Raw genomic sequence first — 16,017 nt, forward strand, 5'->3', positions numbered from 1 at the left:
GAACCTGCAGATGTGGAGCCCCTGGACACAGAGGGCTGACTGTACACATAATCTTAACTTGAAAATTTCACTACCAGCAATCTATTCTAAAAGAAAATACATTCCTGTGCATTTTAAGACAAGTTTACAAGGAGGTTAACTGTTACATAGTTTATAATAGTGCAAAGGTAGAAATAGCCTAGAGGTTAAATACAGGAAGGTACATCCACAGTATTCCACACAGTTTTTAAAAAAGAGTAAGATTTATCTTTATGTACTGACATGGAAAGCATTAAGGAATACTATAAGCAGAAAGGCAGGTTGTAATAAATGTGTAGTTCAGAATTCTTTTTTCAAGGACTTTATATATAAATATCATAAATGCTTACATTAAAATCACAGATAAAGGATTGATAAAGTTCAATAAATTATTAATAGTTACTTCTGCGGAAGAGAGGTAAAGATCTGTCACTCAGTTAATTGAGATATGCCATCTAGACTCTTTTACAGTGAAAACACATTCAGGTTTTACTTGAATACTCAGTTAAAATAAGAGAGAAGCTAGACAAAAATACTCCTTTGGACTGTAAGGAGATCCAACCAGTTCATAAAGGTCAGTCCTCTGTGTTCTTTGGAAGGAATGATGCTAAAGCTGAAACTCCAATACTTTGGCCACCTCATGCGAAGAGTTGACTCATTGAAAAAGACTCTGATGCTGGGAGGGATTGAGGGCAGGAGGAGAAGGGGACGACAGAGGATGAGATGGCTGGATGGCATCACTGACTCGATGGATGTGAGTCTGAATGAACTCCGGGAGTTGGTGATGGACAGGGAGGCCTGGCGTGCTGCGATTCATGGGGTCGCAAAGAGTCAGACACGACTGAGCAACTGAACTGAACTGACTGAGACAAAAATAAAATATTAAGACTGAATTATCTTTGGGTAGATGGATTATGGGCTATTTTTCTTTAGTTCATCACTGCCCAACAAAATTTCTAACAAACACAATTAGCTATACAATACAAAAAATTAAATAAATAAGTACAATAAGAACATTTAAATCTATGTCCCAAATAAGCAGACATGATAGGCTGACACTGGTTTCATCAACATTAATAACCAAGCAACAGCTTCCAAAATAGAGGAAGCATGAACTTCTAAACTTTTCATTTCCTCAACCCCATGACTCTGGAGACATACCAGCAGGAGGATTCTGTAAAAGCTGTTTGATCTGTGCAGGAGAAAGCTCTGTTCTAGTCATAGAAAGGGTTACACCAAGTTGCTGCAATTGTGTTTTAATATTGGTTTGTTCAAAATGGGCATATAGTGTTGTAGCTGGAACTCTTCTTGAAGTACCATTTGGAGAACGCTCAACAACATAAATGACAACTTCTGTCCTGGGGGAAAGAAAACCAAGTTATAAAATATGGAGCATATAACTCACAGCCACAAATATTAATGCAGTATGTGATTTTAGAAGGGTGCTAGCTGAATTCAGAAATGAGATAGACAAATAAGATATTATCTGTAAAGGTATGTTTAGCTGCAAGTTCTATTTTAATTTTTTTTCCTCACCAAAATCAAGAAGTACTTTGGAAATTCTGTTGAAACTTAAGGGTTGCTTTATTGCAACTTATAGAACAAAAAGCAAAGTCTGATTTCAGTTACTATATCTCACTAATAATTCTAACCCAAAATATTCTAAAGCAAATGTCTTGCCACTAAGTATGACAATTATACATAGGACAAGGGAAGTTAATAACATTTATCCATGAATGAATATGAACAGTAATCAGTTAAAACATTGCAGTAACATCTTTGTGGCCCCTGATTTGCCACGATTAACGTTTCCTCCTGTTTCTAAATGAAAAATCTAAGAAATTATCAGCATCTAATAAGAAACCCAAGATTAAGAAAAAGACTTTTAAATAAATGGTTCTATAAATACTGAAAAATCACTAGCTGAGAAATAACATTCTGCTTTGAGATTTAATTTGTGCTTTAACAACAAAAACACTTTCTGTTGTGTTGATCACTCTCTTTGAACCAAGGTACACAGAAACATACAGTGCATTTAATGTATACTTACTGATCATCTGGCAATGTTTTAATACCCTCTACGTTTACAGTAAGGGTCTGGTTTCCTCCCAAAACTTTATGCAATGATTCTACCAACTGCTGTTGCTGGCTTCGAATATCTGTTTCTTTTTTGTTGAAAACTAAAACCACTAGCCCATCTTCATCTTTATTATTGGGCATGCAACTATAACCTACAGCCTGTGGAATGACAAAACAATATCAAAAACATGTACAGATCTCATGTTTAATATTAACAGCTTACTATCAGCTAAAATGGGAAAAATAGCTTAATGTCTGGTAATGAAGAACTTGTAACGATTCTTTCTACCACTCTGTGCCCTAGGAGGTCACAAGATGACAAAGAGAAACTTTCTTACCCAAGAATAACACAGAGAATGAAATTAAGGTTTTCTCTCCTACAGAGTAACTAAATAGCTTTCTCCTCTGAAAAACTGATACCCATTGTTGGGTGTTTCTGAACACTGTGGAAACAACTCTGCATGCCATAAAAATGACTGCCAAAGTCATGGATCAAAATGTAACTTACTTTTTACTATCTGACTAATGGAATTTTAAGCAAAGTTTAAAGATATATAAAGAAATGGTTTACTAAAGAAATACTTTTAAAGTACCATAATAACACCATCAACTTATAAATGCTACAAAGAATGTCTACATTATTTTATGGTTTCATGTAATATAGAACAGGTTAGCTGCTTATATAATTTATTAAATATGACAAACTATACTTTTTTAAAGAATTATTCTTTTAGACAGAAGTCTTTCTCTTTTGTCATTTATAATGCAATTTTTAAAAAAGAATCTAAACTCACTTCAGATTACTTCATTATGCATTTTACCATATGTATATTAATATAGCAATTATCAAAGAAAAAAATCAAATTGTTATATTCAACCTATGTCTACTACATATCTCTTAGTATTAAAATTTCAATATACACTCCAAAGACATACTTTCTTTTTGCAGAGTGATGAGACAGAGATATTCTCTAACAAGATAGGTTGGTCCCTTTTTGTTGTTTAGCCATGTTCAAAGGTCTAATTTTCAGCCTTGCAATTCCAAACACCAGCTTATATACACAATGATTAGGTTTAAGAGGCTGACATAGGCCAACAAAACTTGAAGAATATGGGAATATGTAATGATTCTTTCCACCAATCTGTGCTCTGCTGCTGCTGCTGCTAAGCCGCTTCAGTCGTGTCCAACTCTATGCAACTCCATAGACAGCAGCCCACCAGGCTCTCCCATCCCATTATAAAGAGAAACTTTCTTACCCAGGAGCAACATTAACCTAGAGAGTGAAATTAAAATTTCCTCGGATTGCCACATAAACTGAATTGTAATGTTAATTTTTTATGGAAAAATACATTACCAAGCTGACCTAAATACTCTCACTGATGAGCAGAATGTCTAAGAAGTTAAATTCAAACAAGAAAGTTGTTTGATAGGCATGGAATCAGAACAAAGAAAATGGACCATATTGTTGTAACGGCTTTCACATCCAGCTAAATTCTAGTTTTGGGTCTCCCCTTTATAGGTGCCAACCAGACCATTTAACATTTTTTCCTGTTATAAACGACACTCTAGTCACACTTTTCTTCAGTCATATCCTAGTCATCTCAATCACACATACATAAGAAATTACTCAATTTTATCTCAATTTCGTATTTCTGTACTTTTAAAACAAAAGTGTTACTGTACCATGTTCAACAAGTACTAAAAACCAAGCAATTGTTTCCTTAGTACTATTTTAATCCAACTATCACATTCTCTCATACACTCTTCAAGTGATGATCAAAAGCAGTATCGATACCTTAAACCGGCAAAAGGGATTTTCTAGTGTGAATTCCACGGGTGGAATGTTATTGTTGAAATATCCTTTTCCTGTTCCCCAGAAGGCTTGTAGTTGATTCCATTTTGCCAAAATAGCATCTCTCTCATCTCCCAGTAGTGTTGGAGCAGAAAGGGCACTTGCGGTATTTATCAGCTGGTTGGACTGAGCAGGAGCTTGTGTAGGCTGACTGAAGAGACCACCTAACGCTAAAAATGTACCCCCAAATTAGTTTTTTAAATCAATCAATTCAGATCCTAGATATAGTTAGCAGAATAAACCCCGCCACCTTGCCCCAAAAGATCCACATCTTAATTCCCAGAACCTGTAAATATGTTACCTTGCACAGAGAAAGGGACTTTGCAGATATGATTCAATTAATTAAGCTGAGACCATCCTGGATTATCAGTGAGTTCAACATAATGTAAGCATCCTTAAAAGGGAGAGGAAGGTCAGAGTCAAAGTGAGATTTGCAGATGCTATGCTGCTACCTTTGAAAATGGGGAAAGGAGCTATAAGCCAAGGCATGTGGACTCCAGAAGCTGGACAAGGCAAGGGAATGGATTCTCTCCTAGAGCCTCCAGAAGTAATGCAGTCTTCTCAGTGCCTTGATTTTAGCTCAGGGAAGCTTATTTCTGGTTTTCTGATCTCCAGAACTGTAAGTAGTATGTTTTAAGTTACAAAGCTTGTGACATTTACCTACGGCAATAACAGAAAACTAATATACTAGGACAATCTTTATAATGTCAAACTGGCATGTCTAATATCATCTTAATGCAACCAGTTCCATTAGACACAAATTAGATTCATGATATTACTAGACCCACAACAAAAAAGGTTAAAAGTCTGTGAAGTTGCAGAATTATTTTTTAAACGACATTTACTGTTATATTTATACAATATATACAAATTGGAGGACACAAAATAAGCAAAAAGAATAATTATATCAATGTTATGTAATATCAGCTTAATAAACAATTTCCTTTTCTTAATGCAAAGAAGTATATAGTGGAAAAAAAATCAACAAATGGACAAATCCTAAGCTAAAGCTTTAGCTGGCTGGGTAACCTTAGACAAGTCACTTACCCAGTGTTACAATTTAAAGAAGGGCTGAGTTGCTGGATCAGTATTTCCAGAGTGCTAGATAAGTAAATAACCTTGGTACATGAAACTACAGATGTCAAGCAATAGCAGAATCACTAAATGCAGTAAATCATATAACAAAAACTTCTTTTAATTAATTATATATATAATTATCATCTCATGTCATCTGCTTATCTCACTTTTTAACAAAGGGGAGAACAAATCTAAGACTCAAGAGCTTAAGCAAAGGTATCAAGCTAGAATTAAACTATTATATTTCCTGTGGACTTAAGTTCAATTATTGTTTCTTTATAGCAAGTGATACTGGTTTTCCATTTATAGCAGTATTAACTTTTCTTTCAAAATAAACACATTTAATGTGTAAAAGTAAATTGATTTAAAGAAAATTATTTAACATTAATACAAATAGTAAGCAGATAAATGAAAAATCATGAATACCAAAATGACCCAAGTTTTAGGACCACTATATTGGATGACATTTAAGTTTTCTTTCAGCTCTAAAGATTGTAAGTACCACAAGGCCAATGGGGCTTCTACAGGGCTAACGAGAGGCTGCTGTTACTTTCCACATGAGTATTATTAATTCCCAAATAGGCATTTATGAAAATGGTAACGAAATGGACTAGAAGCCAGAAGACTTGAATACTGATTTACTATAACCTCCAACAAAAAATTCCCAGGCTTTATCATCCTCAGTTTTTGAGTAAGATTAGCAAACTATCATCTGTACTAATCTACACTTTACATTGGAGTCCAACCATACTAGTCTACTCAGAGTGCACTAGCGAGTAGGCATTCGAGAAACACAAATAACAATATCTAATAGATTCTTTCAAAGCCTTACCATATTAGACTTCTCACACCATTCTATCTTTTCAGGGCAGGGCCCTCATGCTATTGAAAACCTTCAGCTTTCATGGAATACATATCCTCCTTGAAAAACTATTCTCCCTTAGATTTCCTGACAATACAGTCTCCTGGTTTTATATATACATATATGTTAATACATTCATTTATTCTTGCACCATGTATTCATTCAACAAATATTTATTGAATACTTCCTAAGTGTCAGACAGAGAGGCAGAAACTAAGGATATGGTGGTAAACAAGACTGGTTCTTTAAACAAACTGAGCATATCAAACAAATATTCACAGTTGTGATAAATGCCGCAAAGAAGTAGAGGCTCTGAGAGCCCTAAATGAGGCAGCTAATGAAGCCTGGGGCAGGAGGGTCAAGAGAAGGCTATTCCATTAGAACTTCAGCTGAGGTCTAAAAGAAGTAGTCAGCCAGGCCAGGGGTAGCAGCAAGGAATAACAGCATGTGCAGTCTATGTGTCAAAGAAGAGCTGGCAAAATGAATAAGGACTACTAAACAACAAGGTAGGAGGAAAAAAAGACCAGACTCCCACTGAAGCTGAGGGCTCACAGAGGCCAAAAATGTGACAATCTTAGCATCAAAAAGAATAATGAATGTAACCAACTCAAACATATTCAATTTATTAGTCTCATGCATTCAAAATGATAATTTTTAAAAGTAAAAGTAAAAAATTTAGAAAACTCTCAACTCCTTGGATACCACTGGAAATAATCAAGAACCAAAGACTTCTTACAAATACTATCAATTAAAAATTTATTATGCCTTTCCTATACAAATTCTATTTCAGGGTGACCAAGCAGTCTTGCGGGGGAAAGGGATGAAGAAAAACTCCTTTTACAGAAGAATTTCAGTACAGAAGAATTTCAGTGTGGAAGACAGGGCAGAATTAGAAAGTCACCATTCTGCAACTCCTAATAAAGTAACTGATTGAGGTAATGACCATCAGTTAACGAAACCATTAGGTTAAAGACTGATGGGGAACTTTATAGATTAGCTCTCACCACCTGAACCAACTGGTCAATCTCAGCATCTCTAAAGGAGACAGCCACTTAAAGGGAGGCACACAGCACCACCTGCAGAGTATTCATGCTAAAAAGTCAAACTTAACTCTTTATTACTTAAAAGCTAACTTCATTCACCAGAAATATGGGGCATAAAATTAAATGAGTCTACAAGGAAACAAAGAAATCTAGAATAGGGGATATTTCACAGCACAACTGGTTCAATTTCTTCAACAATTCATGAGCCAGGTTAAAAAAAAAAAAAAAAGAAAGAAAGAAACCTTAAGTAAGAAACTATACTAAAAAGAATTCTCTAGACTAACAGACATAACAAGAAGGTAAATGTGTGACTTTGGATCATGATTCAACAAGCTAACTGAAGAAACCTTTACTGAGACATAAGGGGAAATCTGATTAAGGCCTGGGTATTAGATGATACAAAGGAGTTGTGAGTTGGAATGACTCCATGGTTTTAAAGAGAAAAGTACAGTAATGCAGTAAAATAAGGGTGAAATGATATGTTTGTGGTTTGCTTTAAAGTACTTCAGCAATTAAAAAAAGAAAACAGACGAGGAGGGAGGAGACAGAGAAAGCAAATGTGGTAGATTCTGATTTTTGAGACCATGGGGTCATTTTACTATTCTATTTTTGTGTGTTAAGACTTTTTCACAATTTAAGAACAGTGGATGTTCAGTGGATTTGAGAGATTAGTGACCTTAATTACTTGATTGGGCTTCCCTGATGGCTCAGATGGCAAAGAATCTGCCTGCAATGTGGGAGACCAGGGTTTGATTGCTGGGTCAGGAAGGTCCCCTGAAGAAGGGGATATAATACCCACTCTAGTTATTACTGCCTAAAGAATTCCATGGACAGAGGAACCTGGTGGGTTACAGTCCAGGAGGTTGCAAAGAGTCAGACACAACTGATCAACTAACACACACACTTGACTGGGTAAAGAAAGAATTTAGAAACTAAACAGTATAGTCCAAGAGGTAACAGAAGATAGCAGTAGGGGATCCCATTCTTTCATATCTGTTCCAAGTAGATTATGAAGGAGAGAAGAGAGTGATACGCAGCAATAGCTGAAGTGAGATGTGAAATAAAAGTTGTTTTGTTTTCACTGTTAAAAGAAAAAAGAGAAATTTCAGACTGTTTAAATGTGGATGAGAATAATCCTTGGATAGAGAAGCTGAAGACTTTTTTTTGGTGGGGAGTAAGAGGTGGAATGGGACAAGGGGCTGCTGGGAAAAATAATCCACAGCACAAGCGGCCCCAGAAGGTGGGAGGATATGAGATCCACAGGCGAAAAGAGAAAAGAATGGATACAGAGGGAGACAGATAGACTAGCTCTGGCAATGGGCGGCTGAAGGAATTACAATGAGGGCTTCTGTTTTCTCTTTGTAGAGGTCAAGGCCATCTGCTCTAAGTGAAAACAGAGAATTTGAGATTTGAAGAGAATAAAGGTTGAAAATAACTTATGGAAAGCAGGAGAATAATCTGAAAATAGAAACCTCACAGGATTACCAAGGAATGTTGAGGGCCCAACTTGGGTTGGTGATTAAGAATTTGGAGGTACTATTCCATTTCCTGTACTGTATGATTTTCTCAAGTGGTTATCTACACAGATACTGGGCTTTCACAGGCTTCAGGTTGTTCTTTCAGGGAAACATGATACAAGGATAAGGAAGTTTAGCATCTTGGTAAGAGTGACTGAAATGGAAGGACAAGGACTCAAGCTAGTTAGAAAGAACAGTGAAGGAGCTGACTGAAGTGCAGAAAGTGTCAGAGGTCTAAAAATCAAATCAAAGTCCAAGAACAGCTATGTTGAAAGTACCTGACAAGGTAGGCTTAAAGAGCAAAGGCTGTGGGATGTTTACATTAGTGAATTATGGAACTAGAACAGTTTCAGATGTTGCCAAAGTCCAAGGTAAGAATTGTGGCTAAAGTGAAATGGAGGTCTTCGAAATAAAAAGTTGGTATGACTGCCTGAGTACATAGGTATGTGAATGCTAAAATAACTCAGATTGATAGCACAAGTCGAAAAGCAAAACTCAGAAGATAGCGCTAAGTGGTGTCCAACTCTTGAGATCCCATAAATTATAGCCTGTGCCCCTGTCCATGGGATTCTCCAGGCAAGAACACTGGAGTGAGTTGCCATTTCCTTCTCCAGGGGAACTTTCCTATCCAGGACTTGAATCCAGGTCTCCTGCACTGCAGGCAGATGCTCTACTGACTGAGCAGCAAAACTCAGAGCCAGCTGCCAAAGTGCTCAATGAATAAGAAGTACTGTCCAGGAACTCAGCAGATAACTGAGATTAGGCATATCAGAGACAGCATAATCAGACAGCAAGCGCCTCGTACAAACAGGAGTTTTTTAAAAATGACGCAGAAGTTTCACAATCTTTGCAGAGTAAACTCAAACTTCTTACATCAGCAGGTCCCAAACTCACCACACTGTGCCAGGCATTCATGCCTTTGTCAATGTTAGTCCCTCTGCCTAGAATACCCTTTTCTGACCAACCATCTAAGTCCCTTAAGAGTAGACTATTCCTTTACATTCCAAAGCACTGTGTATGGTGTATTTTACTGCTTTCACACATATACTTTTTTATAACTGAATGTTTATTAGACAATCTAATTGAAAGTTTGTTATTCTCTCTCCTTATAGACTATGAGCAACCTTATAAACCCAGTATATATACGTTATATACCCAGAGTCTTGAAATAACAACACACACTTAGAGGAGAATGAGCCCTTTTCATTCTGAAAATAAACAGCACCAGATTCAAACTCCCATTTTTCCAAAGACAAATAAGCGTAACTATAATAACATAGTTGAAGAGACTTCATGCCAAGAAACAAAGAAAAAACTTCATTTTCCCTTTCTTCTTAACTATTTGGATTTCCATCTAACTTTCTATTATTGCAGGAGGAGAGTAAGAAAGATATATTACTTTCTTGTAACATAAGAATGAAAAATTCTATTTTCTTCATTTTATTGGTTAATAATTCTTGAAATTCATGTTTAATAAGTTACTAAGCTTCAATGACTGAGTAGGGCGAATTCTAGCCAATCAATGGAGTCACCTAAGAAAAATGAAATAGAAATGATTTTAGGAGGTAGCCAACTGCAGAAAAGCAAAGAGAGCATTAGAGAGAAGTCAAGAAATCTGAATCTGTTTTCCGGTACAACATCTCAGAAGACGTATGGACAAGCACAATTCTCTCAGTTACCTCTCTGGATCTATAAAATGGAGGTAATAAGAGTTCTATTTCATAGAGTTCTTGTGATAATTAAGTATACTAATCCATACAAGATAAAGGGCTTCCCTGGTGGCTCAGTTGTAAAGAATCTGCCTACAATGCAGGAGAAGATTTCCTAGAGAAAGGAATGGCTACCCACTCCAGTATCCTTGCTTGGAGAATTTCACATACAGAGGAGCCTGGTGGGCTACAGTCCATGGGGTTGCAAAGAGTCAGACACAACTGAGCGACTAAGCATATAACCATACATACATACAAGATAACCCTGGAACATACTGCCATGCCAGCTAGTAAGGAAGCTAACAAAGACTAATGCTACACTTGTGTACCAACATGACTTGGGAACCAACCTGAAGAGGCTTACACCGGCTAAAGATGGAACAATTTAAACATCAAAACGGAAAACAGCAATGGACTGAAAAATATTTAAATACTTCAGTTCCTGACATTAAAAAAAAAGGTTATTTTTGGAGAAGGACAGGGAACCAAATCTTTATTTTGAAAGTTAGGAATAAAGGGAAATAATTATTCAAATAGTAGATGAGGAGAAGTTTCTCTTTACAGGAGTATTTCAACAAATAAATGGAAAAGGAAGCACACAGTTGGAATAATACCATTTGGCAACCCCTAACGAATTAATGGATCTTGGTAATCATCACCAATGGCTGCTGGTAATATCACAAAAAACAGAGACAATCAGATATTATATGCCTCTTGATAAAATAATACAATACTATTTATAGTCTTGCAAACAAATAAAAAACTGAATGATCAATATAAATAATCCCTTAGATCCAACCCAATTTACAAGAAATACAGAGGATAAAGGTATGTTAACTATACAAAAGGAATGCAATCATAAAGTCCTGACTGTCAACCTCTATAGGACAAACGATCTGATTTCATCAACAAATTGAAAAATAAAAAAGAAAACTAAAAAGGGGGACTTAACAGAGATTTAAGACAAATCAAAAGTGAACAATACTGTTCACACACTTGAGTAACAAAACCATAAAGAAAAGTACGGAAGTGATCAACATAAAAGGCAAAGCTATTTCCTTTGATGGGGAAATGACTAGGAGAAGAATGTGGAAGGTTTCTGAAGTGGCTGGTTAGGGTCCACCTTCTGACATGGGCAGTGGTTACAAAGGTCATTCATCTTATAAACAATTCATGAACCTGTATTTCTGTGCGGCTTTACATACCTGTGTTATTTTTAAGAACAACAAAAACTTTAATAGAATGACACTAAACACAGAGGTCTTACAATCATAATCAGGCCAATCTGTCTTTTCCTTAGTTGCTATCATTATATCTGAACATGAGAAGAAACTTTTGGAATCCTGCGGAATACGATATTTATAACTCCTCCCCCCAAAAAGGTTATCTACTCAAATGTTTTGAACAGTGCACTAAATAATATCATCTACATTGTTATGGTTTCATATCTGAAAATGAAAACCTCCTGTACTTACTAGTCTGTTGCTGCTGTTGCTGCTGCTGCGTATTAAATCCTCCAAATCCAAGTCCGGTCCCCAGACCAGTACCTAAGCCAGTACTAGTTCCAGTTGTCGTGCCAAAACCAGTCCCAAATCCAAAACCTTTGTTCTGAGTACTACCAAAGAATCCTTTGAATGAAAAATTAGCAATTTTAAGTTAAAAAAGATATCTGATCTGTAGCTCATTTTCTTCTACAAATGATATAAGATATCTTCTTACCAGTAGTGCCTGTGTTAGCTGGAGTAGAAAAGCTGAATGCAGAACCCGCTGTGGTAGACGTTGTCCCAAATCCTCCAAACCCACCTAATTAAAAAAGCATAAATAAAATAGAAATGAAGAATTTTTGACTACATACGAGGCAATTTCTTTTCCAAATTATGTAAGTATTTGCCACAATGCAATATATACCTTTCAACTACAGAGGAGATTAAGTTATGGCTAAGAAAACATGTTAAGCCTATTTAGTTAGTGTTTGTGTACACACTAAAATGACTATGTACTTTTAGAGCAGGGGTTGCAAATTCAAATGTCTACAAGACACAGGTTGTTAATATTAATGAAATAGGCTGGGTGTTTACTGACTGGTGGAAGTGATCAATGTGGACAGTTTTTTTTAAATGGCAGCAGTTCCTAAATTTCAGCAGATGACTGCTACAGGAGAATGGTAGTTGAGTAGTGTTATATGTTCCCATTTTCCCCAAGAGAAATAGAAAATTTTAATTTTTTAATGTGAAATTTACATAATTTTAAACCCAGATTCAACTGATTTTTCTGCAACTCATTCAAATATTTTTAAGACTGTGATAAACATCGTATCAGCAGACTGTGTTGCCAGTTTGCAACCTTGGTTTTGGTGGATTAATTTATATTCTAACTTACATTTCTACTTGGTCTCCATCAAGACTAATCAACTTTTCAAATTAAATATACCAATATAATAACTTTTATACAAGAATGTTACTTCTTGAAGAGATAAGGAAAAAAAAAATCAAAGGCGGTAGTGGCTTCAAAGGAGAACAGAGCCATCACCAGACCCTGCACCACAGTTTGGGAACTGACAGATACACAAATTTCATTTTCAGATAAATCTAAAGACAAAATTAATCTTTACCTTTGCAACTTGACATATGAGTGGAGTGGAATGCTAGCCAATCTAAAATTGCTTTTTCTCCCCTTACTGTCAGTCTTTGATTACCAATGAGATGCCGAAAAAGACTTTTAAGACATGTTTGAACCATTAGTCCTCTCTGAGTTATACTGCAGACTTTCTGGGATTCTAATATTCAATCTCATATATTTCTGGCATAAGAGCAGAGATTCATTAATATTGTAATATAAGAGATACAAAAAGGAAAAAACCCACAGCTCATTGATAGTCATCATATGATTCTGACTGGGAAAATTATTCAAGAGTAGACTACATGTTGCATCCAGGCACAACCAAATACTCTATTTACTTGTAGATTCTACTGTGGTACTGCAAACTGCAAACATTTTGATAAAAATCACCTAAAATACTAAATATTGTTCCTAATCTTTTTCATTACTTCTAAGTGTCACAGAAAAACTAAGATATAGTCTGAATTGGCTATACGATAAAAGCACTGGTATCTTAACATGCTCCATAATATGAAAAATATTTATTAATAATAATGGATCTGCCAGGACATAAAATTTAAAAAGTAAACAAGAATTTCAATCAATCCTTTGCTGAAGACTAAGTTAATGAACGTATGTAAAAGTAGTTAAAACAGTTATCACAACTCAAAATTTAACAGTGACAACTCCAAATGAACATGAAATCAAGCAAATACCAACTGGTTTATTCATTGCTGTTGAGTTACGAGCTGGGTGGATTTGTTCGGAAACACAAATTTCAGAATAATGTTTCTGTTTTACCCAGTGCCAATTTTAAGCAAAGAAGGAAAAGTAAACATACCAAACAACAGTGATATGTGATCACTTTAAATACACCTTAATGATAACGGATTGTTTAATCTTTGGAATACTCAAGTATTCTTCAAAATGTTTTCAAATCAAATGCCAAGGTCATATTCACATTGCAGTAACAAGTGACTGCACAAAATGCCAGACTCCAAATAGGTCTTAGGGAATAAATCATGATTACCAAATGCATATAATTGGCATGGGCATAAGTGGCATATGTTAGAGAATATGAAGAATAAATTCATATACGAGCAGCTGAAGAATAAGACTTTTCTATAGAGTCATTGTATGCAAGGTACAGAGACCCACTTAAAATTTTTTCATATATATAGACACACATAGTTTGTGTTTTGCAGAAGTTTCAATGAGCTTCAAATGATCCATATAGATACAAAATCTTCAAAATTATCTTTCTTAGTGCAAAGATGTCTAGCCTACATTTTAGAAGTCAGCGCTATCTGAAAATAAACTGCTGTGGTCATTTCTCAAAAAATCCAGTAAAGAACTGGGGATTGTTACTATAACTACATTACCTTACAGAAATGTATCCTAATCTGCTTAGTTTATTAAAGAAAGACATTATTATTATTATTATTATACAGATTAAAAAACAAGACAGGTTGCTGCTGTTCGTATAAGATTTGTTTCTCTCAGGAAACACAAAGACAAATGAAATTCCAATGAAAGATGCAGGAAAAATGGGAAAAAAATGACTGCAGGAGTCCAAGAATTCCAGGAAAACGGGCCTGACTGTTGAACTTATATTTTGAAAAGAGAGATTTAATAATTTGGAAGACGTATCCCACTCAAAATAAAAATCCACTCCAATTTCATATCACTCGGAAGGTACATTCTACTCAATTAAATGCAAATTTAACAAAGGAATATTATATAATAACTTGCAAGACTTCCCCAAACCAAATCTTTCACGAGTCAAAACTTAATACAAATGTTTTTTATTCGACGTTAGGAAATGATTTTCCTTTCCTTATTAGACAAGTCGCTGTTCTTTCTCAAACTCTGGAACCATAAAATATTCTTGGACTCCAGCTCCCAACATTCGTTACACAGACGACCCGCATATCTACCTGCACTTGCCAGACTGTTACCAAAATTGAACGGAGTCGCCGAGGTGGTAGAAACACCGAAATTCCCAATATTAAAGTTCACTGCAGGATTAGCAGTTAATCCGAAACCCCCAAAATTAAACCCACTGGCGGTGGAGTTGGCAGTCTCAAGCCCACCAAATCCTGATAGGCGTGCAGGCAAAGAAACAAACAATTTTAAAGGGAGAGAGAGGGAAGAAAAAAGAAGAAAAAGAAAGCAAGATAAGGATTAGAAGAGTCTGCAGGAGGTTTCACAGAAGTGAACAAAGACAAACCCTGACTTTGCTCCAACCTGAGTTAAGAGAGCCGAGGAGGCGGGGATAGGAGGAAGGGGCAGGAGCCTGCAGTCCCGCAGCGAGGAGCTAAAGGGCCAGGGCCGAGGGAGCCGCAGGGCAGCGCTTCACGCTCCCCAGCCGGATCCTCGCCGAACCCAGCAGCGGGAAACCCGCGACGAGTTCGCGCAAGTCCCGGAGGCTGCGGCGGGGAGGGGAGGGAGGACGGGTCTCTGGCAAAGAGTGAGAGAAGCCGCCTCGGGTCTCTCTGAGCCCGACTACCGGATGGCGGGAAACGAACCCTAGGAGGAGAGGGGCCTGCGGGGCCCCACCCGCGCGCGCGAGCACGGGGTTGGGCCCCCATTCCTCCCGCGGCCTCCTCAGGAGCCGCCGTCGCCCGCTCGGCTGCCGCCCGCCCTTTTCCGAAGCCCCCAAAGTCTCCGCGCGGGCAAGAGACCCCAGGATTCCCAAACCGAAGAGTCTCTCGGACGGAAGGGCCGGACCGAAGACCTCCCCTCCTCGCCGGGAGAAGTCCGGGGCAGTCACTCACCCGCGGGAGCCGCGGTGGCTGCAGCGGTACCTGAAGTGCCAGACGGAGTACCAAAGTTGAAGGCCATGTCGCGGGAGCAGGGGACCAAGGTGCTGCTCCCGCGACACTTGGTGCACTCCGCTTTTCAATCCGGCGAGGAAACCGCCTCCAGATCAGGGAGTTCCGCCTCTTTTCTGGCCTAGCCGTAGAGGCCGGAACGCTGGAAAGGCGTAGTGGGTGGAGGATGGAGAGGGAACGCCCCCGGCCCGGCTAGCTTCCGGGGGCCTTGTGGCTTCACCCTGCGTGGAGCTTCACAGCCTAGGTGAGATGCCGGGAAGCTTGCTGTGACCTGCCGCCCGAGAGCCTTTTAAAACGGCTTTAGGGAGGCCCCCTGGGGAAAGATGTGCAAGCAGGCTGAATGCCAGTGTCTAATGAAGACAGGGTAGGGAAGAAAGCTAAATCCTCCTTCTCCTTAGTGGAAAGTCAATGTGAAAGTCGCATCCGA

The 16,017-nt window shown here is 37.6% G+C and overlaps 1 protein-coding gene across 1 annotated transcript in view; it reads right to left on the reverse strand.

The window, feature by feature from the left end:
* The window catches only part of NUP54 (nucleoporin 54), a 32,457-nt gene extending 16,827 nt beyond the window's left edge, over positions 1-15,630 (reverse strand). Inside the window, exons 1-6 of the mRNA XM_004009926.6 lie at positions 15,534-15,630; positions 11,878-11,961; positions 11,634-11,786; positions 3,894-4,120; positions 2,069-2,256; positions 1,180-1,376 (exon numbers count right to left, since the gene is read on the reverse strand). Of these exons, the coding sequence (XP_004009975.1) occupies positions 1,180-1,376; positions 2,069-2,256; positions 3,894-4,120; positions 11,634-11,786; positions 11,878-11,961; positions 15,534-15,600 (916 nt within the window). The 5' untranslated portion in view covers positions 15,601-15,630. The remainder of the gene's footprint in view (positions 1-1,179; positions 1,377-2,068; positions 2,257-3,893; positions 4,121-11,633; positions 11,787-11,877; positions 11,962-15,533) is intronic.
* Positions 15,631-16,017: the final 387 nt, after the last annotated feature.

The sequence above is a fragment of the Ovis aries genome, chromosome 6 (genome assembly GCF_016772045.2).
Source record: "Ovis aries strain OAR_USU_Benz2616 breed Rambouillet chromosome 6, ARS-UI_Ramb_v3.0, whole genome shotgun sequence".
NCBI lineage: Eukaryota > Metazoa > Chordata > Mammalia > Artiodactyla > Bovidae > Ovis > Ovis aries.